Genomic DNA, 27058 nt, shown 5'->3' with positions numbered 1-27058 from the left:
CGATACTTTCTTTCTTCTTTTTTTTTTTTTACTTTTTTACGTTTATTTTTTATTCTTATTTTTATAGGCCTACTTGCCAACGAAGACTCATATACCAATTGGCCAGGGTGCTGTTAAATGCATTCAGATGGGCAAATATTTTTAAAAGCTACGTTGTTGTGAGCAATTTGTATATTTTTTTTTGTTGGTTAAAAGCTAGAGTCTATTAATTTGAAATTTTGAACACTGGTGGGCTTCACAAACCAGGGTACAGTGCCCTCCCCATCAAGGCCTCAGCCCCTCACGGAGGATTCTATTTGTTAGCTTTCTCGTTTGTAATCTGTGGTCACATTTTAACATTTTCAATTTCAATTTCGCTATAAGCTCTTTGTAAATTTAAATTTGCATATAAAAATATAAATTTACATAGTTTTCTTTTCATAATTTAAATTTGCATATGAAAATATAAATTTACGTATAATATTTTACATGTTAAAATTTCAATTTACATAAGATTTAAGACGAAATTAAAATTGAAGTGGACTTAAAACGAAAATAATTGGGAAAATTGGGCTCTCAGCCCAATTACTTGAACTGAATATGATCATTTATTATGTTGAATGTTGTTGCAATTGAGATATACCCTCACTCACCCCTAGAAAACTCATTGTACTACCATGACAGAAAACTTTACGATATTTACGAATTTACAGATTATATTTGTATTTGAAAGATCTAGTAATCTAGATAGACTTGTCATTTTTGTTTTGATATCGTGTGGAATTTGGTTTTCCGCTCTTTGGAATTTCATTCCATTTGAGATTTTGAACGGTGGTCCTAACTCCTAACTCCGAAGTCAAGTCCTAACTGTCCTAGTCGTAAACAAAGTAAGAAACAAAATTTTACTGAAACTTAACATATCAAACAAGGCCCGGCTATCAAGAGAATATCCTCATAGTGATGAGAGTTCCGAGACCGTTGGATCACGAAAATAAAAAACAATATCTTTTTCTTTTTCTTTTTGATTTTCGAACCGTTGGATCATATATCCAACGGTCTCGGATCTCGTCCTTATGAAAATATTCTTGGAATAGACAAACTCAACAAACAAAGGAGATTGATGATTTTATAAATTGATAATTGTGCTCAACATTATGTGGTCAACAATTAAATAAGACAAAAAAGTCAAAACTAAACCGTCAATATAATGAATAAGGACTTGAGGAGTCCAAGTGATTACGTTAAAAACAGTATTATGTATATGCATTGAATTGAATATCAAAGAAACAACTGATAATATGCCCTCTTGGTAAACTTGAACAACTTGAGTTGAGAACGAACGAGAGGGAGAGACGTGGGGGGGTCAAGTGATATATTAATGCACGGTGGAAGGTGGGCAGCAGTTGGGGAAGTGAGACACTAAAAGTCTATGACAATTGAAGCTCGTCAAAATGAAGAAAGGAGACTCGTTTAAGTCTTAGTTTGAGTAATCATATGCATGCTCAATGACGTTTCCCTTTGATGTTTACTCTTTGCAGTATGAAAAAAATAAAATGCAATTCACAGCGTGATAGTACTGGCTGGTTATGCGACAGCTTTGAATTGGAGTTTGTATTGTGTCCAGGTATTAGTGTAGGGCGACCAAGTGTATAACATGGAAATGTATGAGATTGATTTATTGTATATTTGTATTCACTAAGGTGAATAGGTGATAGTGATAGTCACCTACATAACGTTATAAACCATGAAGTCCTGAACCCTCATCCACCCAGCAAATATAGCAATGTTGACGGAATGAAAAAAAAATGCCAACTACCTAAGTTCGAATAATGTACAAATTTATCGTAAAATGTTTGCAATATTTATCCAATATATTGAGTTAACTGATAGTGATAGAGTACGTCCTCTGTACTCGTATGATATATATCCACCAGTACAACCAGATACCACCATCATTTCTACCAAATTTTTTTATTTAACTAAAATACATATGTATCAGAATCCAATACATTTGTTGGACCACTTGGACGATATGTCCATATCCATACAGTATTTTGGGCCTTGGTCAAAGGGCACTTGCTAAGTTGCTAGTACATGAATACATCCATTAATTCAAGCTTTCCGAGCTAGCTAAGGAAAAGTTGGCACCAACAGAATAAATACCAACTTGCCTGTAGATGGAACTATAAAAGTCAATGTGATCAAATTGACAAGAATTGTGTATTCATCAAATCACAACTGCATTAGCACCTTTAAAAGCACGTATGTTATCAAGCTAGCTACTAGTCAAAGATTAAGAACGTGCGACATAAATAACAGTAGCTAGCATGCCATTTAATCAGTTTAAAGAAGTCAACTTACAATGACATTTTCTATTCTCAATATATTATGTCTGCAGCAGGTTGTATAAGACTATAAGATACAAGCAGATATGACTTAACTTAGGTCTTAGAATCTTAGACTCTTAGGGCATTCTAACAAGCAAGGCTGGCCCTGAGCAACTTTTTTGGGCCCCCAAATCTTTGCCAAACTTTGCGGCCACCAGCTAAGTCCACAATATATAATTGGCCACCCAGAATAGGATACTGATGGGCTTAATCTGAAAAATAGTTAGTGTGTGCTACTAGGTGACGCACTAAAATTAAAATCAAAAGTTAGTGTATGGGGCTATGGGCCGCAAACTCTTTGCCAAACGTTGAGCACATGTGACACTTTTTACGTTAAGTTTCCAACTCAACCCAATCAAAGTATGAAGTAATAATTAAGTTATTTTTCTCCTCTTTTCTCCTCTTTTTATTTATAGAATAGATTTTGGATCCGGACATACGTATGGGATCTATTAAATATTTTGTGTGTTGAAAAGGTTTTACAAAATGTCTCACATTTTTTAAAATTTTTGGACCTGAATAAAAAATATTTTTATTGAAAAATAAAAAATTTCTAAAATATATTTTTATGAAAATAAACCAAATATGTTATAGTGCTTAAGTATTTGGAAACTAAATTATCAAATTGAGATATCACTTTGTGGTTTAGGATATTAATCTGTAATTTTCAGATGAAATTATCTTAAACTCGATCTAGCTTGTATAATAGTTTTCTTAGATTTATGGTGATTTAGCGGTAAATCATCACTGCTCGGCTTACGTACTAATGTGTACAAATTACTAAAATATCTATCAAATCACTAAAACAAATTGATTGTTTTCATATTCTCAAAGAATACATTGCTCCCACTTGAAAAGATGTCAGGTGAAGTGTGACGTGGAATCAAATATGGAGCCTTATTATTTTTTGTCGTGGAAACAACACAACAAACTTTATTACACATTTTATATCAATCTAAAGATAGTTTAGGGTTTTTTACAATTTAGGGTTTATGTGTTTTTTTTGTTCTTGATAATACATTTTATAGAGAGAGGAAATGGGGAGGGAAATGATCTCACGTGATGAGAAAATGGGGGAAAACAAACTCGTGGCTTTAATTAAATTATGTGTAATAAAGCTTGCTATGTTGTTTCCACGGCAGAAAAATAATAAAGCTCCACATTTTATTCCAAGTCACACTTCACCTCACACATTATCACTCTAATTTGGCCTGAATTAGAGTCTTTGTATCAATTGGTCAAATTCAAATAGTACATTGCATAAAATGGTACATTATTCCATAGTACACTTTTTGAATAGTCCATTGCCCCTTTTAGTGTTTTAGTCTAGAATGATCAAGAAACACTAAAATTATATAATCACTTGACCCAAATCAAGTATGAAGTAATTAACATACTTTTTCTCCTCTTTTCTTCCGTCATTTTTCCTTTTAATACATCCTCTTACATCAATCAATTTATAAATCAAGAGATTTGTTTCGAAAAACCTTCTTATAACGTAACCCAATGAAAACAAGAGAGTTACAGTCTTTGGTTTGAATCAATTAAACCGAGATATTCTTTTTTACCAAGCATAATAAGAGCATACATACAGAGGAAACATATCAAATTCTATAGTCAAGAACCAAAAAACACACACATACCAATGTACCACATACAATCCATAGCCGTCTACACTTCTCTGTCATCTGCGTGCTCTAGTCTTTCTACTAAAGACCGCATTCCATTATGTAGTTCCCTCTTGTCTTTGGAAATACAATCGAAAGCAAGATCTAACATATATCTTGCCAAATATTGATCATAGGCAGACAATCTACCATCCATTAGGATATCTAAGGGCATATCCCCCTCAAAATCCCGTGCCCACCTTACAAGGTGCATATCTTCAGCATACCTTGTGTTGTTGAATGCTTTCCGACCCGTCAGCATTTCAAGCAAAAGAACACCAAAGCTATCTATATATAAAGCTAATAAGAACAAGGTTTTTCTTTCATTATGGGCAATAACCAATGCATGCTAGATACTGAAGAACAATGACTACTACTCACAAACTTAAACGAAGAATGGTAGTAGAGATGGAATGAAAAGCATAGTACATTACAATATGTTCAAGAAGTTGGAATTGTTTGAAACTTTGAATACATGAGTGGAGAAAAAAAACTTGGGATTTCTACTAAAGGCTTTGAATGGAAGAAAGTAGCTCTAGGAGGTGTTACCGATATACCCATCAGTAGGGGTGGCTCAAGGCAATCGGGGGCCCTAAGCAAAGTTCCAATAAAATTGTTACATCTTATAGATCGATATGATTTGTTTATGTTATTTCATATGAATGCAAACACTTTATTTAACAAAAAATTAGAAGATAACAATTATTGTAAAAATTGATCATAACACTTTCTTTTTTTCTTTCTTGAATAGTCTCCCCCACAAACATTTTTTTTATAACAAAAAATTTAGAAGATAACAATTATTGTAAAAATTGATCATATCATTTTATTTTTTCTTTCTTGAATAGTCTCCCCCACAAACATTTTTTTTTTATAACAAAAAATTTAGAAGATAACAATTATTGTCAAAATTGATCCTAACATTTTCTTTATTCTTACTTGAATAGTCTCTCCACAAACTTTTTTTTAATTGAATTTGATTGATAAAAATAACATAAATACAAAGTGAAGTAAAAACATAGGAGTGTTGTGAGGGAGATCCTCACCTACAGAGAGATCTAAGACAAAACACCATAAATACATGAGGAAGAGTGGAAAAATAAAAAAATATCCTACACCTATAACATCGTAGCATATCATGGTCAAACAACAATGCCACAAACTTGAAATTTAAATAGATTTATTTAACAAAGAATTACACAAGAGAGAGAGAGAGAGAGAGAGAGAGAGAGAGAATTATACACCAAATTAAATAATATAGAAAAACCAAATAAGGCAAAAAGAATGATAGAAATAATATTGAAATGTTGGCTTCAATTTGATAAATTGTCATAGGGGTGAATTTGGCCCTAAAGACCCTAATATGGCCCTGACCGAACCGATCCTAAGCCTTATAAAACCCTCATAGAGTTTAGGGCAGGGACGGCCTGGCCCTAATGTTTTATAGGACAGGGCTAGGGCTAAGGTTCTGAAACATAGGCCTGACCCTAATTCAGCTCTCATTAGCTCGTCCCTAACCAAGCCCTAGTTAAAGTTTCATACTTTCACTATAAATACACATACTATAATTGTTCAACTCTTTTTGTTAAATATTTTCAATTAAAATAACATTGTCCTTTGTAATTTATCACTTACACCCGAATGGTACTTCCAGTAACTTGTCGTATATAACAAAAATTTGTCAACCTAGCAACCATGAAGAACAATGAGCACTAGCCTAAACTGATGTAGTAAAAAGAATAAAATATATAGGCGCGCCCTAAAAGCCTTTAAAGAGTAGGGCTGTCAATGGGCCGGGACAAGCCCGAATCCCGATTGAATCCGAACCGATAAGATAAGGACTTAGACTTTAAATTTAGCCCAATAAGATTATTAGGCCAGGTTTGGACATACCCATGTCCGATCAGATAATGGCCCGACCCGAAATTTATAATAGTTTATGTGTTTTATATTTAATATTATTAATATATCTATTATATTTACTGGAAGTTGACATAGAAAATTGGAAGCCATATTGGTTAGTATTGTGCCTGCCACACAAGAGTTGTGGGTTCGATTCTTCCCACTTACAAAGGCTTGAGATTTAGACTTGTGACCCGGCCCGACCCAATCCTATGCTGACTTTAGGGCGGGGTCGACCCGACCTTAATATCTGAAGGGCTTTAAATGTTTAGGGCTGGGCAAGCTCGACCCGGCCCATTGCCCACCCCTAGTATGGGCCGCACATGTGACACTTTTTACGTTAAGTTTCCAACTCAACCCAATCAAAGTATGAAGTAATAATTGGTTATGTTTCTCCTCTTTACTCTTTTTTTATTTTTAGAATAGATTTTGGACCCAAGCATACGCCCGGGATCTATTAAATATTTTGTGTGCTGAAAAGACTTTACAAAATGTCTCACACAAAATTTCGAATCAAAATATATTTTTATTGAAAATAAACCGAAATACGTTAATGAGCAGCAATTATAGTGCATAAGTATTTGAAAACTAAATTATCAAATTGAGATATCACTTTGTGGTTTAGGATATTAACCTGTAATTTTCAAATGAAATTATCTTAAACTCGATCTAGCTTGTATAATAGTTTTCTTAGATTATGGTGATTTAGTGGTAAATCATCACCGCTCGGCTTACGTACCAATGTGTACAAATCACTAAAATATCTATCAAATCACTAAAACAGATTGATTGTTTTCATATCCTCAAAAAATATATTACTCCCACTTGAAAAGATGTCAGGTGAAGTGTGACGTGGAATCAAATATGGAGCCTTATTATTTTCTGCCATGGAAACAACACAACAAACTTTATTACACATTTTATATCAATCTGAAGATAGTTTAGGGTTTTTTACAATTTAGGGTTTATGTGTTTTTTTGTTCTTGATAATACATTTTATAGAGAGAGGAAATGGGGAGGAAATGATCTCACGTGATGAGAAAATGGGGGAAAACAAGCTCGTGGCTTTAATTAGATTATGTGTAATAAAGCTTTCTATGTTGTTTCCACGGCAGAAAAATAATAAAGCTCCACATTTTATTCCAAGTCACACTTCACCTCACACATTATCACTCTAATTTGGCCTGAATTAGAGTCTTTGTATCAATTGGTCAAATTCAAATAGTACATTGCATAAATTGGTACAAAAAATAGTACATTATTCCATAGTACACTTTTTGAATAGTCCATTGTTCATATCCCAAATAGTCCATTGACCCAAATATGTTAGTACCAAAATTGATTAATGTATAAACAATAATTGTTCATATCCCAAATATGTATGAACATGAACAATCATTGTTCATACTATATACACCGGGTAATTTCAGTTGGGCCAGGCCGTTTATTATTTCGTACCAGGGGTATACTTGGAAAATAATTTTTAATTAACTTACCCGTTTACTATGAATATATATGACCGTTGCATTTTAGAAGAAGAAGAGTGTAGACATTAATGGCAGAAAAAGAGTGTGAAGAAACCAAAAGTGGAGATTTTCTAGTCGCCCATCTTCAAAACCAGCTCAAATTTCTACAAAATAGAGTAAAGGTATAATCTTTTTGTTATCTCTTTCCAATATTTCCATTTGCTTTTTAAGTTACTTCTTATAATAATGAACGCTGTTTTCTTTTAACAAGGAATTAGAGCTGGAGAATGCTAAACTGTCGTCTCAGTTATCCAGTTGCCGATGTCGAAAGGTATTTTTTAAAGTGTTTTTACTTTACAAACAACACCAAAGTTTATTATTATAAGAGAATCTCTAGTGGTTTTTTGGTACAATGTTCTTTCTAGCCGTCTACTCTTCTATGTCATCTGCGCGCTCTAGTATTTCTACTACCGACCGCATTCCATTCTGTAGTTCCCTCTTGTCTTTGGAAATACACTCGAAAGCAAGCTGCAACATTTTTCTTGCCAAATATTGGTCATAGGTAGACAATCTACCATCCATTAGGATATCTAAGGGCATATCCTTCTCAAAATCACGTGCCCACCTTACAAGATGCCTATCTTCAGTAGACCTTGTGTCGTCGAATGCTTTCCGACCCGTCAGCATTTCAAGTAAAAGCACACCAAAACTATCTATGTCGGCGTCAACACATACCGCAACAGAAACAGTACCTGGTGACATTGATAACATTAAGATTTCATATAGCAGAATATTATATATTTATTGTTTTGAAAGAACTTGATGAGTTGTATAACAATTGCCACTTCAAGTCATTAAAAAAAGCAATATAAAAAGTTGAAGGTTACTAAATTTTCCACTCAAACACCCCAAAACAATACAAGAATAATCAAATTAAAGTTTATGAGCATAAGTGAGTATGATAGCATAGTTTGTGATTTTAACGGAAATTTCAGAATTCTACTCAATATTTCAATTTTTGAGAAATTTGGAATTCCAGATCAAGAGTTCTAAAAACATGAAGGGTGAATTTCAAAATGTACTAAAAATATAATAGAATAAAGACCGGAATTCTGGAAATTCTGAAATCTTGAACTATGAATGATAGTGACCATGTTTCCCGCTTTAGAAAATCAACACAGAACGAGCAATAAACATCGAATAATTTTACCTATTCACCTAGCCCACTTGCATCACGCACGGGTAGTTGAGCTCATGGCCCAAAATACGGTTGAGATTTTCGAAATATCATCGATATATATCGTTTTTTGATACACGATATGGAAATATTCGATATATCTCTACCGAATATTGAATATTATTTTTGCCGATATATATTACAATTTTTGATATATCGATATATATTGACCGATATATACAATATAAGTTGTTGATTTTGACTGATTTTTATTAATATATCAATGATATTTTTAATATAATCGACAATATTTTCCGATATATCTACATACAAAACAAAATTTTTACTAGTCAACAAAAAAAATAGATATATCTAGATAGTTGGTACATTTCCGAATTCGATATTTTGGTCCTTTTGAGCCTTCCGTCAGCTGTCCTTACCCAATTGACAGTATATACTATATACTTACGTAGTTCAAAACTGGTGCATCTCAACCAAGTTCCAGTTTCAATCAAATCAAAGAACAAAAGATAACCAATAACTCTCTCTCCACACTCAATATCAGAGAGAGGGGCGTCTTCTTTCTTGTTCTCAAGATTTCTAGCTTTATTTTCTCCATTAGTGACTAAGGCCATAAACACAACTTGCAAAATGGAACACCAATAGTTTAAATGCTACAAACCAAATATTAACTAAGATTTGTTGTATGAAGCAATGGGTGTGCTCTACTTGACATTAAAATGTTCAAACTTGTGAAATTAAGTGTTCCATTTATTTATTTATGAACTTTTGGAATTAAAAGCATAATAAGTCAAACTTTTCTATCATTTATAACTCTATACGTGTCAAATAATAGCCTCAATCCCTAGTAGGTTGACGGCTGCCTCGATTCGGAGCATGTAATAAAGAGTTTTAAGATACATAAACACTCACCTGTAGGAACTCCAGTGCCCAAGTCTGTAAAGAAATGTGTATCCCCATCTAGCAATATAGTGCTGGAAGTAATGTTTCTCTGTATGGCTGATGAAGGAAATTGGTGATGTAGAAACCTAATATCTTTGGCAATTCCAATTATTATGTTGACACGACTCTGCCAAGAGAGCACTTCTTCTGCAAGAAAAAAAAATAGAGATATTAGCTTTCAATTTTTAGCAATTAACAATCGCGCGTAAACAATCCTAAAATGAGTTCTATACTCACCTCTATCTAGGTGATATCTCAGGCTTCGATATTCAGTCCACATTTCTTGATTAAGTTCAGTGATAGATCTTGTGTCTGAAAATAAAAATAAAAATGAACTTAGAATTCCCAATAGCAAAAACAAGAAAATAACTTACAAAACAATCAAATTTGACTTTTACCTGAGACTACACTTTCAAGTGTATTTACCACCTCTCTTATGTTGGGTCTGTCATCTCTATTGGCTAACGTGCATTTGCAAGCTAGCTCATACAATTTGCAAGCTTGAACATCCCATACTTCAATATCTTCTACTAGAACATTTCGCAGTAAATTTGCAACGTGTCTTTTACCTTTGAGTCTCTCCACCAGAATTGGTTGTGTAAATGTGTCATCGTAAGCAACCAAACCAGTCACCATCTCGAGGAAAATTACTCCTAGACTATATACGTCACATTCTACACTTGGGTGACCTTAAAAAGAAAAAAAGTAAAAAGAGAAAAACTGATTAATTTCTTTTGGAAGTCCTACATTATCATAAATTAAATGACATGAATTTATAACAACATAGTACCTCTTTCTAAATATTCCTGATCACCATACCCTCGCATATTGTTTTCCCTTGGCCCATCCAGTGCCATGTTAAAGTCTGAGAGTTTCGGCCTATATTCTCCATTTCGCACCTACATTCAAAATGAAAACTATAAGGCTGGTCGAGTTTGATGTAATTCATGGAAAGCAAAAATGGCAGTTCTATATAGCCAATTGTTTTTAAAGTTTGTGACTTAAACTGGGAACTGGTCTATCGATCTTAAGGTTGGGAATTAAGTCAACCTATCTGGCCCTATATTACATCCATAGACCGAAGAGAAAATGGTCTTACCTCAGTCATCAAAATACTCTTGGACGTTAAATTTCCATGTATAATAGAAGGAACCTTGTGGTGGATGAAATCAATCGCATTAGCTAGTTGGAGTGCAACACTCAATCTATTAGCCCAAGAAAGAATCTGGAATATCTGGCGGTCTCTTGATGGTCGATCTACAAGGAAACAATGAAACATATTAGAAGTTGTGTGCTACACTGGACGTCCAACTAAGCATCAGTATAAGCCGATAAGGTGCACACCTCTTCTTAGATAATACTCAAGGTTTGCTGCAATCCATTCATACACAAGGAAGCGTGATTGTTCGGACTTGCAATAACCAATTAAGGTTCTTATATTTGGATGTCGGCCCATTCGTTTCATTAACTGCACCTCGGCCTACATCATGAACATCAGTCAGTATACATGTAATCCATATATGTAATTTAAATATTTAATACATTTAAGACAGTTAAGGTTACCGTCCATTTCCTGATGATTTCTTGTTGATCGCCGGCCATTTCCACTGTAGCCAAATCCGTGAAAGATGAAGATCCAATCAGTGATCTCTCAAGTACTAAATACTGTGTGGGGTATGATATCCCAATCATTCCGCAAAAGTGCATCTTTTCCATCGTTAGGCCTCCTTTATAAACTTTTCCCTCCTGTTCATTCTCTCTAATCAGTTGTCTCGCAAGATATCTCAGGTCATAATGAGAGAATGACCTGGGGAATGATCCAACTGAACCAGTAGAAGAGTTAGTTCAAGACGATAAGCAAATTGTTGGTTTTGTTTACATAGTTCTGGAACGTGAAAAGAAGAAAGGATTAAAGTTCTTACCTTCAAATGTTATTCTAAACATACATCCCGTACCAGTACATCTAAAAAAAATTCTCATCTCTTAAGATATTGAAGGAATGAAAAAGAAATACTCTACTAATATATATATATATAAAGCTAATATATACAGTATACAATGTACTGTGTTCAAGAAGTTGATTAAAACTTTGAATATATGAGGGTTTGAATGGAAGAAAGGAGAGGTGGCACCGTTATACTCATCAGATTATCCGAAGAATCGAAAGTTTCACAAAAACACACCCTGACTGACGTGCTCCTTATACTCTTACGTTCTTACCGTCTGAACAACAGCCATATATAAAAGAAGACTGAGAGCAGACAGGGCGTACGATTTCATCAGCCCAAAGGGCCAATAGAAAGTAAGGCACATTATGTTACGGTTTTCATTTGTTGCTTTTCTGTCCTGCATGTCTGATAGCTGAAGATTTCAGACAACTTCAAAAACGAAAAATATCGGAATTTTTTTTTTTTTTTTTTTTTAAGCTTAAGCTATGGTTGACAGGGCCATCACCTGGTTTTATTAAGATAATCTTGTGTACAGCCTATTAGCTACCTCCTCTTTAACAATGGTTTCACTTTCAAGGTCGAGAGGTGGCACAAAATACACAATATTCTCAACCAAGCATCCACCTAAAGAAGCTAGGTGATCGGCTAGACGATTAGTTTCCCTAAATACATGAATAAAAGAGATGCTCTCAAATTCAGTACAAAGCTTCTTGATGTTTAGAACCAGATTCAGGCAGTACCAAGGAGGAGCTGCTATCTTGTTAATACTGATCCGCACAGCATGCATGCATGGAATCTGACGCCACTACCACCTTCTTGAAGTTGGTCTGTAAACAGCCTTCTAAGCCCTTTTTGATTGCCATAAGTTCTAATGTAATGATACATTTGGTTGAGCTACTGCCGTTAAAAGCCACTAGAACATTGCCCTCATGGTCGCGTATTGCTCCACCTATCCCAGCTGAAGAGGCAAAAAAAAAAAAAAAAAAAAAAATCGGAATTTGCTCTTTTCTTTTTGTCATTTTTTTTCTCTCTCTAATCTGTAGTTTTATTCACGTACTATAAAAATGCAAAAGCTTCCACAAAATCACCTGAGGCTATAACTTAAGTTTGTAGTTTCTCTAATATCCATGCAGTTTGTTAATTCATGACTTTTCTGTTTCTTTGATTTTTGTTGACTTTCTATTGTCACTTATTTAATAATGTAATTCGAAATAGTTCTAGTTACCAAACAAATTCAAAATAGTTCTAAAAAGAAAAGAATTAACGATAGGTTCTAAAATGCTAAAAGTAAAGGTTTTATTAGGAGTCATGACTCATGAGAAGACTTGCATTGCAAAATATGCACTGGAGGGGGGGGGACTGTGTGAGTGCCTGAGTGGTAGAAAGGCAAGGACAAAAAATAGATAAGGACAAAAGAAACATAAGGGTTCAGCGATTCAGGCGGTGAGACCATTGGGGGTGCAGTGCAACAGTGAAGAAAGTTGGAATAAAGAAGCTTGTTTTGAGGCCTATTCGCTCCAGGTTACACAAAGTGTGCTTTTTCTTCGGGTCATTCTTATGTTTGAAACTTTGAATACGTACAACCAGCTGGCTAACGAAGCTATACTACTGTCCTCACGTTAGCGATTTAATAACCTACAGGCGAAAGGACTGTGTGAGTGGTAGAAAGGCAAGGACAAAAAAATTTACTTTGGATAGTTGTGCCGATTGCCCTATTGCACACACATCCAGAAGTCCAAATTAAGTAGAAGCCGCTGTGATTTTCGCACATTGCATATATTACATATCTCACATACATGCCTCAATCCATTCAGATCAAATCATTTCAAAGTTCAGGTCAATTTACAATCCTTTTCTTTTTTGAACAGTTTGCTAGGTGGTCTGTTAGAAATCAAGACACTCGTCTTCTTTCGAAATTGCATTGTTGGAACTTGTTCACAGTTGAAGCTGCAGTTTTAATATGATACTATATTTTGGACCGGGCATAAAGGCTTTATAAAATGTCTCACACAAATTTTCGAATCAGAATATATTTTTATTGAAAATAAACCGAAATACGTTAATGAGCAACGATTATAGTGCATAAGTATTTGAAAACTAAGGGATCAAATTGAGATAGCCTCTTCACTTTGTGGTTTAGGATATTAATCCATAATTTTCAAATAGAATTATCTTAAACTCAATTTAGCTTGAATAATTAATAGTTTTCTTAGATTTATGATGATTTATCGGCAAATTTTCAAATCAGAATATATTTTTATTGAAAATAAACCGAAATACGTTAATGAGAAGTGATTATGGTGCATAAGTACTTGGAAATTAAGAGATCAAATTGAGATAGCATCTTCACTTTGTGGTTTAGGATATTAATCCGTAATTTTCAAATAAAATTATCTTAAACTCGATCTAGCTTGTATAATAGTTTTATTATATTTATGGTGATTTAGCGGTAAATCATCACCGCTCAGCTTACGTACTAATGTGTACAAATCACTAAAACAGATTGATTGTTTTCATATCCTCAAAGAATACACTACTCTCACTTGAAAAGATTTATCACATGAACGTGTCCTACGAACATGTGCCGTTATATTAAATTATTCTAAAAAATATTAGCAACTATGCATAGCTATGAGATATAAAAATTATATTAATTACTCATTTAAATTTCTTGCACCGCTCTCTATAAAAAGGAAGCATCAAACATTGATAAAACTCATCGACTTCTTTTTATTGTTAGGTTTAACAATAGAAGTTTGAATGAAGTTTTGTGAGAATGCTCAATGTGGCGAAGATAATATTGAAGCTACTTGAATAGCAAGGCATTCCCAATCACAATAAAATAATTATAATAAACACTACTTAAAATACAAAACTATATTTGTCGAGACATTTATTCCCCCTACATATAATACAAATATGTTTTAGGCTTATTAGTTCAATGCATTTGCATCAAGTTTCTGATTTTCCATTAATTATTCTTTGAGGTTAGTTTAATGTAGTACGTTGCATCAGTTTCCAAATTCTCATTAATTATTCTTTAAAATTAGTTCAATGCAGTTGCATCAAGTTTTCAATTTCCTGTTAATTATTATTTGAGGTTAGTTCAGTGCAATTGCATCCATTTTATGATTTCCCGTACATCCATTTTATGAATGTTACACAAACCCATGCATGCATTCGGTGGTGGAGCTAGGAAATTGGGTGAGGGTTGGCCACAACTAGTCACTAGAAAAAAAAAAATATGATAGCATCCAATTTGTCGTATTTTTGTTTTCCGTTACATATTTTAAAAAGTACAAAGAAAAACACAATTCGAATCCCCATCACAAAAGACATGTAAATCTTGGAATTACAAAAAACATATACAAAAGACTAGACTGCTTAATAAAACGGTTGAGGAGAAAAAATAAATATACTGACTTTTAGCTTTGGAAAATTAGGTGCTTAAGAAGAAAGTGCCTACAAAATATGCTTCTTGCAAATATAGATGCTAATGGAAACTAACCACTTTAAAATTCCACAAATGACAGAAGCAATGAATTCTTTTGAACTATAAGGGAAATAGCCCAAATGCATTGGGAAAAAAAAAATCACCACTCAGACAACAAGAATATTGTACAATGTTTAGATTTTTTTTTAAGCTAAAGGGTAATTGATATTAATAGCAAAAAATGGTGTTACTGAAAATTCTGGATTGGGAATATAATTCCCATGTTTACACTATCTCATAAATCTATAGTAAGTAAAATTTGGATTTTCAAGCTTGTTGAGCCAACATGGTTTATGATCTCAGCATTGTTTGCAATGGTACATGTTTGGACACTAGTACATATTTTTTTCTTCATTAATTGCTTTGGCTTTTATTTTAATTATTTTTGTTTTCATTCAATCCCAAAATTCCAATCAATGCTTTATAGAGATTCATAAGTAAATTCGCTACAGTGGACAATCAAAAAAATTTATGCAACAAACTAAAGTTGTAATAGACTCGAGTAACCGATATAATTCATTACAAAAATGAATTAAAAAAATTCTTTAACAAAAAACTGAAAAAAAAAATGGGATCGGAGAATTAAGGTTTAGAAAACATACCAATAAATATATGAAAGAAAATGTTTTTCTTTCAATACATAAACTGATAAAAGCAGTACATGACGTAAGGGTGGGCAAGGAGTTTTAATTTTCGGTAAGTGACAGTGAACTGAGTGAAGTAACAAAATCGTTATCTTGTAGTTTCCCTTTTTGCTAAACCGTATGTATAGTAGCCCCTTTTGTAAGGTGATGACTTTTTTTAGTTGTTTGTCGATAGGAGCTGAGTAGAGTAGGGCGATGAGTACGTAGGTCATTGAAAGTAGGGGTGGCAATGGATCAAGTTCGTGCCGTGTCATATTTGGGTCACGTGTTAAGAGAGCAAACCCAAAATCGACCCAATTACTAATCGTGTCAAGTTTATCAAACCCAACCCACATATATAACGGGTTATCCAACAGGTGACCCGCTAAGCTAGCGGGTCAATTTTAGATTGGGATCACAGATAACATGTATACAAAATATTTAGTATTCCATAATTTTATTTACCAAAAATATATATATCTAAAAAAAAATGTATTAATTCTCAAAAACCATCGTAATTCAATTACATATTTATGAAAATATAGTAACGAAATATATATTTATTGAATGAATCAATATGACAACTGATCCTTCTCCTTTTAGTAATTTATTTTAGGTTGTTGGGATGATGAAATCTAAAAAATAAGAAAACATATCTTAAAACAGGTCATATAGGTCACGGGTTGATGACCCGATCTATCAGACCCGATAATTAATCAGGTCTACTAACGGATTACCCGGGTTAACATATGTGACCCTAACCCAACCCATTTATTTGACAGGTTCGGCAAGTCAACCCTTAAATGACCCAAAAGTTTTTCCCAACCCAAATCCACTAATTTCGTGTCGAGTTAGCGGGTCATGTACAAAACTGCCTCCCATAATTGAAAGCCAGGTGGAATGCTAAGATCCTAGTTAAGTATTTGGTTTTCAAAAAATATTGGTAGTTGTTTAAAATATGTGTAGCAATATTTAGGAAAACAATATGAAACGCTTGGAAAAACATTATCCATCAAAAAAAAATACCACCCGATTTTGTATGCTGCAGCAACGAAGCAAATTGGTTGACAAGATAGCTATTTGCCATGGCCCAGAAGAATGCAAATATGCAATTAATCAACTAATCAACTAATCAAACCATGTGATTCTCATACATCATTGGCCCATTAGAAATCAGCCAATCTATGACAGCCTGCATAACCATTGATCCCGTGTACCACGTTTACACAACCTAGGACATTTGCATTAATACCATTTTCTCTCGATGCTTTCCTGTAAACTCTTTCTCCATGCACGAATGTGCTTAAAGATATACAAAAGCGTTGGGATGAAAAGCCGACTTGCAAAACTCACATTCTATTTCCAAACTCACCTTGAAATGTACACTAAAGAGAGGGAGGAGGAATAACATTACTACTGTACGTAAAGAAAACCACATTCAGCATACAGGCCATTGGTATATATTTTTCATCTGATAAGCTTATATAACATTAAAACTGCACTACAAAGAGCGAAGCTGAAGAAAGAATTCTACACAACCATTAAAAGATATAATTACAAATTCAACTGACTAGCTTACTATATAACATTACACAGGAACTGCAACGAGTGAAGCCGATGAAAGTATTCTAAAAAAAACCATGGATAATGTTCATTCTGTTAGGAATTCTAGTCCCTCCCTTCTTCAGAAATCCAAATGAAGCTCCCTTGGCAGTCAGAAGGGTGCTTGCCTGTACAGTAACAGTTTATAACTAGATGAGGTCCAATTCCCAAACAAAATTATAAAACTTGTACTTCATTCAACCTAAAAACCAATTGGAAGAAGGAAACAGATTTTACATGTTTACAAGTCAAAGCTAGAAATGATTATGCATGTTCTCCAGTTTGAACAACCCGACAACAACAATAGGAAAAAGGTCAGTATTACTTTGATGCCTTCGTAATTCCAATACACTACAGTGTGATTCTTAAAACTAACAAACATGTAGTCAAAGTCTCTAAGACACATCTACCTGCAAAACTTCTTTTAGGATGTGCACTAACATGATAACTGATGAGCTTATAAAGAAATGTATGAGCAATACCCATAACACAATCCGAAAGCCAGTATATTAGTCCTAACTCCTAAATCAGACAGCATGCCAATGGACATTTGATGAAGAATTACAATTGGGAATAGGGTAGCATGAGCATTTTGGGGGAAAAAAATATCTGTCGGCATGATGAGGAGATTTTCAAAGATCAACAAATACTGTCGAAGCTTAAGACCCAACACACATAAGGGTATGGAAGCACTCTTAAATTTCCGTCAAAACCGATAATGCATGAAATTTAGCTAATGTACCTCATTTGTGTTCATTATCTTTTGCCTGTACATAATCCACTGACCACTGCACATAACAGATTCAATGTCTTCTGTCCGCGCACAATAAACAAGGCTCAATAGGCTGAAAGCAACCACAAATGTCAGTCATTAGTCATTACAAACCCTACAATATATTAGTATTCTGAAACTTTCAATTAAGGCAGAAACAGCAATAATACACGGCATATTAACATAATCATTTACCGCTGCGGGAAATCAATAAAATTAAACTCTCAGACACCATGCATGGCAGTCATGTCAGATGTTCATATAAGCAGGTCAATCTTCAATATCATACTACAACCAGAGTTCACAACCTTAACGACTACTTGACTCAAATTTACCAGGCAACGCCAGTATCTAATATGTCACATTGCAAAACTGGTTTAGCATTGTTTAGAGCAAAAGCTCATGACTCTATAAATCTAGGATGCATACTTGAATTTTGTCCAACGACAATCACACCATATATGCAATTTCTGTGATACCCCATGGTACAAGGGTGGGTATGCTGGAAAGGCCTCTAGCCATAAGAGGGAATGGTAGTGTGAATCCCACATGGGTTAGGAAGCTGTTCTAGATCCCTCATATACAGAAATAATCTATAACATACAACTGAAGACGCCCTTTGAGAAAACCCGACACCCATCACCCATGGATGAGGTCAAACTATGGGCTTTAGCCTAGGTGACATGATAGTATGGATTTTTCCAATACATGCTCCTTAATGGAAGTAATCAGAAGCATCAAACATGTAAGCTTGCAGACCTAGTTCATGCTAGTAACTCTTAAATTCCGACCACCGATCATGGATATCCAGACCCACCACACCAAAAACATAACTTAATTGATAAATACGAGCAAGTCAAAATACTTTTATTGATGAATGAGTAAGAGGAGAAGATAAAAAAAAAATCTGGAGAAGAATAGAGGAAAGAAAATACGTCCTTAATAGTTTCAGCCCGTTGGACACCCTCAGGAAATGTCCCACAAGTAAAAGAACACTAACAGAGCCCTTTAATACTATCATAAGAACCTAGAATCAGATCCTAGCTATCTTTAGAATATGTTTTGAATTAAATGGAAAGAAAATCATTTAATGGATGCCTTGTAGTAGCTGATGAAGCAAGAGTTGACTAGTTTAGTATGGAGTGGAACAATAGGAGTGCCACACGGTAATACTTATAATGACTCTCCAATCAAGTCTTACTTACTGGACTCTGGTTGAAATAAAGTTAGAATATGTTAGAGTTCATAGTATTTCTTCATTAGTATCCTAAACGTATATTTGAATTTGACTTTATGAACTATACTAAAAACATGACTCATGAGTCTTAAGGAATACTTTAGTTCAAGTTTGGGAAAATAAAAATATACTATTTTTGGAAACATATCCTAATATCTCTGATATATCCGAGATAGACCCCAATGTGACGTAAGTGACAATAAGAAAAATCTTGCTCATCATGCAAATGTTAAAAGTAGACTAATTAGGAAGTAGAGCAGAATGATGATAGACTTCTACATCAATTAAATGAATGCATGATGCATAACCAAATCCACAAGAAAATCTACATATAATGGTTGAAGTTTCGGAGGTAAAAATATGCATTGACCTTTGACCAAATCGAATTTCATAAACATTGTAATTCATGTGCAATAAGAAGCACTTGACAAAATGTGACTAAGTTGATAACTTGTATCAGAAGCCGAAGAAAAGCAAACAAGCAAGCATTCTAAATTTCTAAAATGAATACAACATGAGAAAAGTAATAAGTTGTATATACATCTTACGTTAACCATATTGAGCATGCCCTTTCTTCAGAAAACCAGTCGTGTTGACGAACAATAGGCCAAGCAAAAGGGTTGACTGTGACCAAGTCAGCCTACCAAATAAAAGAAGAAATTCCTCAGTAAAGTTAATTGGTTAAAGGAGAATGGAAATAAAACAAAACCGAGTAAGACCTTGTAAATACAGGGAGTGACTCTCCAGGACAGATCGGGGGAAAAAGTAACTCTAGAGGACACTTTTTTTTTAATCACTCACAAGGACCGGGTAGATGAAAGATCAAGTATACCATTGACGCGAAATTAAAAACGGCTCGGGTAGATGAAAGGTGAAGTATACCCCTTGCACTAAATAATAAACGACCAGGCTCAACCGAAACGACTTAGTGTATATAGTATGTACAATGATTGTTCATACCTAAAATAGATATGAACAATGATTGTTCATACCTTAGCATGAGCTATGAACACTCATTGTTCATTGTTCATACCTCAACATAATGTATGATCAATAAGAACACTTATTGGAGTATGAACAATTCAATCATTGTTCATACCTATTTGGGGTATGAACAATCAATGTTCATACCTCAACATAATGTATGATCAATAAGAACACTTATTGGAGTATATACCTATTTGGGGTATGAACAATGATTGTTCATACCTCAACATAATGTATGTATGATCAGTAAGAATACCTATTGGAGTATGAACAACTATTGTTTATACTTCAACATGAACTATAAACAATCATAGTTCATACATCAATATATTATATGAAGTACATTCACCTATTTGGGTATGAATAATTATTGTTCATAGCAAAACAACAAAAAGGGTAAAATCAGAAAATATTTATTTCAAATCCGGGCCATTTGTCCTTAAGGGTTATTTTCACTCGAAAATTGATTTTCCAGGTTATTTTCACCTGAAATTTGCCCTTGAGAGTGATTAAAAAAAATCGCTGGTTTTGAAAGTGATTTTCACTTGAAAATAGGCCTTGGGACCAATTTCTTGTTGTAAATAATGGGTGTTCAACAGTTTTTAATGTTTTCATATTTGAATTACGTGAAGTCAGGACTATGCAAAAAGGCAGATCCTTCCCAGGAGCGGTAGTGCCCTCCCTTGTCAAGAATGATAAGACCAAATAGGGATAACTCATTAAGTTATAAAGCTCTAAAAAAATTAGTTTGGTACCAGAATTAAGTGAGATAACTGTTTTATAGAATGTATGTGTCTCTGAATATTATACTTCCTTTTTTATACGAGCAAGTGAAACTCAATAATTGAGTTATAGTTTAAATTTATTACCTATTTGATAGTTTGGTGAGCGACATGCTTGCAGTGTAATAACGACTAATGATAGGCCAATTAAAATAAATTAGGGTTCAAAAGACCACACCAGAGATGATACAAAATACTGACAATTAAACATTAAAAGAAACATTTCTTCTCCTTGCTATATGTACACATTTATTAAACCCATCTTAATGAAGGATCTTAGTTCAAGATGATCTCCTCACAATCGAGAAGTGGATAATCGAGGATAATGCCCACCAACATTAGGTAACTTAGAGTATATATTATCGTAAGACATTACACTTTTCAATTGTGAGTCCGTTTAGTCTTGGACAATCATAGCTAAAAACCAATACAATAATGGAGATTATTCCAAATATTTTTCCCTGTAGCAAGGCACTGAGATGACAACAGGTCACTGACATTTTTCGGATTGAAAAAGAATAATAGGGCTTAAAACCAATGAACTCAATCTGTTGTGACAATCATACTCTTAGATGAAAAAAATATGAAGAGAAGAGAGTCATTAATCAAACCTTTTTGCCAACCTCAAAGGAACATATTCCATCATCCCCCAATACTGACTTTGCATCATTCTTTATAATGGCTTCAGTAGGGAGAGTTGTGGGAGCCGTTGTTCCTTTGATGCATGTTTCGCTTCCTTTGTTAATTAGAGCAGACACAAACATCTCATCAGCTGTACAAAGAGCAAGACATTACCATAAGTTTGAGCTAAACTTTTTTTCTAGAGAAGCACGAAGAGAAAAGGAATAGATAGATAGCAAAAAGATAAGGGCAATAATAAGGTTAAAATTAATGACACGGCAATAACCAACCATATGCAGTCTACTCTAGCATGGTTAGCTATTGTGATACTTTTGGGGCATGGCCCTAGGAGGGGTATGGAAAGGCATGGGTATGGGTATGGGTGACGGTTGCGCCATAGTGTGATTTCGATTCGCTTGGACAGCTGTCCAAGATCCTGGTTATATGCCAAATTCTAACGTCGAGGCCTTTTTAAGCACAATTGGCTGAAGGGTTGGTGAAAAACTCTACAGTTAAACGTGTTATGGCGAGAGTAATATTTAGGATGGGTGACCTTTTGGGAAGTCCCGTCTGAACAAAACCCCACACTATCCGAGGTCCGCAATGGCTAAGTGGAGACAGTATCGGCGTGTTAGGATGGGGCGGATTGTTATAGCCATATTCTACATTTCCATAACACTGACAAAGTTCTTCTACATAATTTGCATCCGGCCCAATCAAGCGCTAACACGCGTGCAAAAAAACAAAAGACCAAATTGTGAAATTATATTTTTCTATAATTATTTTGTTTGCTTGCATACATATTGGTGTTTGACTGGGCTGGAGGCAACTTTGTAGCAAAAATGGAACACTCTCTACAAGTTGTCCAATATACACCTTTGGTCATTAGTTTTGTGCATGTGCATTGTGTCATACTGTCTCTTGCTCTTTCTATTCAATTAGAAAAAGGTTAGCCTTAAACATATACTTGAATATAGCTGGTCTAAGTGTAACAACCCGCCTCATCCTACCACGTCGATACTGTCCCCACTTAGCCACTGCGGACATCCGACAGTGGGGTTTTCGGACTCTGGATAACAGCACTACTCCTGCCTGAGCACGCTTAACTGTAGAGTTCTCACCAACTCCACAACTAAACGATCTGGAAAAGGCCTCAACGTTAGGATTTAGCGGATCAATTACTTAAGCTCCAAATTTTGAACAACTTCTCAAGTGGTAGAATGCATATCTGGCACAACCGTCATCTCCTGGGTTAGGCCTTTTCAGATACCAGTCGCAACCTCTCCCCGCCCACGGGATAGGCGCCTTTTCAGTATACCCTAACGGGGTATTACATTCTCCCCACCTCATGAGAGAGCCATCATTGGCTCTGATACCATTTTGTAATGACCTGCTTCATCCTACCACGTCGATACTGTCTCCACTTAGCCACTGCGTACATCCGACAGTGTGGGGTTTTCAAACTCTGAACAGCAGTTTCTCAGGAAGTCACCCATCTTTGGACTATTCATGCCTGAGCACGCTTAACTGTGGAGTTCTCACCAACCCCACAACCAAACGATCTGGAAAAAACCTCGACATTAGGATTTAGCGGATCAATTACTTAATCCCCAGATCTCGAACAACTTCCCAAGTGGTAGAATGCATATCTGGTGCAACCGTCACCCCACGGGTTAGGCGCTTTTCTAGATACCTGACGCAACCTCTCCCCACGGGATAGACGCCTTTTCAGTATACCTCCACAGGGTATTACACTAAGCATAACATTCAATCCACTACCATTGATACTAGAACCTAATCCTCTTACGTAATCTTTCGAGCCAGTCGTAACTCAGTTGGCATAAATTAATTAATATAGATTTCAACCATATAAATTCGTTGATAGAGACAAATAGAACAAGGGAGGGGTTCTAGGGATATATATTTTAAAAACACGTAAACAAACTCAAAATCGTTAGGATATTTATAAGTTTTAGATTAGGCTAATTTTTTGTAGATATGATCTCCTAACTATTCTAAATATTGCCACAAATAATCGAAAAAATCAAAAATTTATAAATTTGTCAAATGTAGTCAACAAATTAAAACAATTGGCTAATTGTGGACCGTTCATTTTCACCATTTTTGATAAGATATTTGGCAAGTTTATAATTTATTTTTATTTGTGACAATGTTTGAAATTGTTAGGAGATCGTATTTACAAAAAATTAGCCTAATCTAAAAGTTATAGATGCCCTAACGATTTTGAGTTTGTTTACGTGTTTTTATAAGATACATCCTTAGAACCCCTCCTATATAACAAATACAAGGGCAAGGAACAAAATGGCAATCTTTTTACCTGATGATGTTCCGACTGTACCTAAAGAGAAAGATATGTAATCACCAATCTTTTTCTTTATAGGTGCAAATCCAAGCATCCGCAGTGCATTAATAGAAATATGAGAATCGTCTTCTCCTACCCGTGAAAGAATCTGCCAAAAAGTACAAACACATTATATTACATGACAATAGAATCCCCAAATACACAAAATATCTAGAGATCTCAGTCGCCTAAAGTTTGGATTTGCACCTTCCTAACCGATCATCTATTTGATATAAAAAAATTGTCCTATTCTAATCCCTTTCTTACCTCACGAAAACCCTTCCTTTCCACTTCTTCCAAAAAACTTACACAATTGCACTTGGAATGTCTGCTAAGCACTTTAATAGAAAATGGATGAACAATGATAACATATCCTAATGCTTCCATGACACTACATAGTGGTGCCATGGTTTGTTGAATAAAGAGAAGAAAGTCTCCTACACACAAGTTGAGAAAGGGTACTAACCACTGAGATAAGTTGAACCCCTTGTCCCAAACACGACATCTCTTATCACCTTCTAAAAGCTCTTCCCTACATGGTAATTAGTAGCTCAAAAAGTACATAACATCTCTAGTTGTCATAATCCCTTCCCGCAATGCCATGGCCCTCCCTACATGGTAATTAGTAGTTCAAAAAGTACATAACATCTCTAGTTGTCATAATCCCTTCCCGCAATGCCATGGCCCACACTCCACACCAAACCATTCCCCTCTCTTTCTAGGTAATCTAAGATTCTAGCATTTTTATCAGAGACCAAGCTATGCAAAATCATTGTATTGCTCTTTACGCATAGCAATACCTATCCAAGCTTCCAAACATCATCTCGAAAGGATATGGACTCACTGGAACCAGGTTAAATCACCACTCCTTTTGCTAAATTTGACACGGAATTGTGTGGTGGTTCATTAGAGTGCCACTTGCTCACAGCTCACCTACTAGCACAACAAGCTGTAATGAACTTGTGCCACAGATGATCCTCATCCTCCTCATATTCTCTTTTTTTGTTAGCACATTCCATTAAATGAGGATGAGGCTGGATATTAGATGGCAAAAAAAAAGTATGTCAAGGAGTGACAAAATAATACTCCATAGCCACATACATACACATTTTACCATGGGCACCACTTTTCCAACTAATAGTTTTAATGACACCACTAATTTTAAAGGGCTTGTTTGTTTTTAGTTGGAAAAGTGGTAAAATTTGTGTTAATAACAATGGATGAATAATTAAAACTTACAGAAGAACGTAAGATTTGGATTTGAGTTGAGATAACGTTGAATTCGTCGGCGTGATGAGGGGAACTAAACAAACCTGCATGGTTTAATTACTTGATTAGATTGCAATTTTAGAAAGAAAAAAAAAAAAAAAACAATTGAAAATTGAAAACCTGGAAGCACAATTCGATGTTGGAGATCAATGACTTCATCGGCATAATAACTATAATCTCTCAAGAGTACAAAAGACTTATCTATCTTCTTAACTACGTCTCCTTCAAAGAGAATTGCACCATCATCGAAAACTCTATCATCACCATCTAATGTTACAATTACTCCATTATGTAGTAATCGTAGTCTTTAGTCTTCTTCTTACTTGTTCCTTTTGTTCCTCCTTTTCTTGGTGGTGGTGGTAGTGGTGGTGGTGGTGGTGGTCGATGCATTTCCCACCAAGAAAATTCTCATCCATGACTTGATTATTACAAGTTAGTTTTTTCTTGAGCTTACGAAAAAGTGAAGTAAAATAAGTCATTATATCTGATGATGTTCAGTTTTGAGTTTTTCTGACTACTTATATAACAAAGGTGTCAGAATTTAGATCCTGTACGTACTCAGGAAACAACAGTGTCAGTATTCAGATCTAAAAAGTAAAAGTAAAAAGTCACCGCCGCTTTTTATAAAAAGACCGAGTTGATGAAAAGTCTAGTTTAACCTGATATTATTGTGCACATGTATATATATGGGCAGTGTGCACCATAGTACAAAATATCAGGATATGGATATTTATCGATATTCAATTTCTGGATATGTATCGTGGATATATCCTCTCTTTGGAGATATTTGACATTGTTTCACATGCAAATATCGTGGATATATCTAAAATATCGATAAATATCGTAGATATTGTAGATATTTCTTGATATATCATGATACATTATTTATATTTATTTAAAATATAATGGTAAATATTAAATAAAATTGTTATATACACAAAATATCGCTAAATATCTCCAAATATCCCTAAATATCCTCAAATATCACAAATATCACAAATATCGTCAAAATATCGTAGATATTTGCAGTCGTATATATCTCTTAACATATTGTGATATTTATATATCTTTTTTTGAAATATGGATAGATATCCCCAAATATCGCGATATATCGAGATATTTTGTACTATGGTGTGCACAACAATCAAATTTATCAGTGTCCTATTGAGATATACATTAGCATTACTTTATATATAGAGTAATTTAACAATTAGACACCAATAATATTAATGTGTTTCCAGTTAGACACCAAATTACAATCCAGCTCACATTTTATTTTTACTAGTTAATTGTCACGTGTCTACGCCACGTGTGTGAGGCCAGTTGGTTTGGGTCGGTCAGTACAAAAATACAATTTTCAGTCAGTGGCAATTTCATAATTGTTTGTAAAATTGAAAGAGTGATAAATCAAGGGAGAAGTGTCTGAATTTTACTATAAAAATAAACAGTTTCACCCCTCAAGAAATTGGTCCCAAAACCCAATTTTGATTCAAAACAACTCTAAAGGACAAGATTTTTTTATAACCACTCACAATGACAAATATCGGGTGAAAATAATCCTGAAAACCAGTTTTTGAGCAAAAATAACCCTCATGGACAAATGATCCGGATTTGAAATAAATATTTTTCGATTTTACCCTTTATGTCGTTTTACTATGATCAATATCTTATACTAATATATGAACAATGATTGTTCATACCCAAATAGGTGAACGTACATTATACAATATATTGATGTATGAACAGCGATTGTTCATAGCTTATGTTGAGGTATAAACAGTGATTGTTCATACTCCAATAGGTGTTATTACTGATCATGA

At 34.5% G+C, this 27058-nt stretch overlaps 2 protein-coding genes across 3 annotated transcripts in view; one reads left to right on the top strand and one right to left on the bottom strand.

Annotated features, from left to right (window-relative positions):
* The first annotated feature begins 7462 nt into the window (after positions 1 to 7462).
* The window catches only part of LOC147490428 (Pseudouridine synthase family protein), a 28217-nt gene continuing 8621 nt past the window's right edge, over positions 7463 to 27058 (top strand). Inside the window, exons 1-2 of the mRNA XM_086566817.1 lie at positions 7463 to 7583; positions 7673 to 7732. Of these exons, the coding sequence (XP_086422943.1) occupies positions 7491 to 7583; positions 7673 to 7732 (153 nt within the window). The 5' untranslated portion in view covers positions 7463 to 7490. The remainder of the gene's footprint in view (positions 7584 to 7672; positions 7733 to 27058) is intronic.
* LOC147490429 (uncharacterized) lies at positions 16947 to 25825 on the bottom strand. 2 transcript variants are annotated; one of them, XM_086568791.1, is made up of 7 exons: positions 25359 to 25825; positions 25209 to 25282; positions 23946 to 24078; positions 21598 to 21758; positions 19766 to 19857; positions 17951 to 18053; positions 16947 to 17336 (listed from the first exon to the last, which is right to left on the bottom strand). In XM_086568791.1, the coding sequence occupies exons 3-7, from the start codon at positions 24022 to 24024 to the stop codon at positions 17235 to 17237; spliced, it is 537 nt and encodes a 178-aa protein (XP_086424917.1). In that variant the 5' UTR covers positions 24025 to 24078; positions 25209 to 25282; positions 25359 to 25825; the 3' UTR covers positions 16947 to 17234. The 2 variants fall into 2 exon arrangements, with proteins under 2 accessions (XP_086424917.1, XP_086424916.1); XM_086568790.1 differs by lacking the exons at positions 25209 to 25282; positions 25359 to 25825 and adding an exon at positions 24436 to 24592.

This window comes from Coptis chinensis, chromosome 6 (genome assembly GCF_015680905.1).
Source record: "Coptis chinensis isolate HL-2020 chromosome 6, ASM1568090v1, whole genome shotgun sequence".
Lineage (NCBI taxonomy): Eukaryota > Viridiplantae > Streptophyta > Magnoliopsida > Ranunculales > Ranunculaceae > Coptis > Coptis chinensis.
Note: the sequence above shows the minus strand (reverse complement) of the source record. Positions and strands in the feature narration are given on the sequence as shown.

Bases quoted from the DNA above. Each gene is read 5' to 3' on its own strand.
- LOC147490429 (XM_086568790.1), bottom strand. From the start codon at position 24,474: ATGTCGTGTTTGGGACAAGGGGTTCAACTTATCTCAGTG. The intron at 21,759-23,945 runs GTAAAAAGATTG...CTCTTTGTACAG, and splicing joins TACAGTCGGAACATCATCAG to CTGATGAGATGTTTGTGTCT. The intron at 17,337-17,950 runs GTACATTAGCTA...GTTACTGTACAG, and splicing joins AGATAATGAACACAAATGAG to GCAAGCACCCTTCTGACTGC.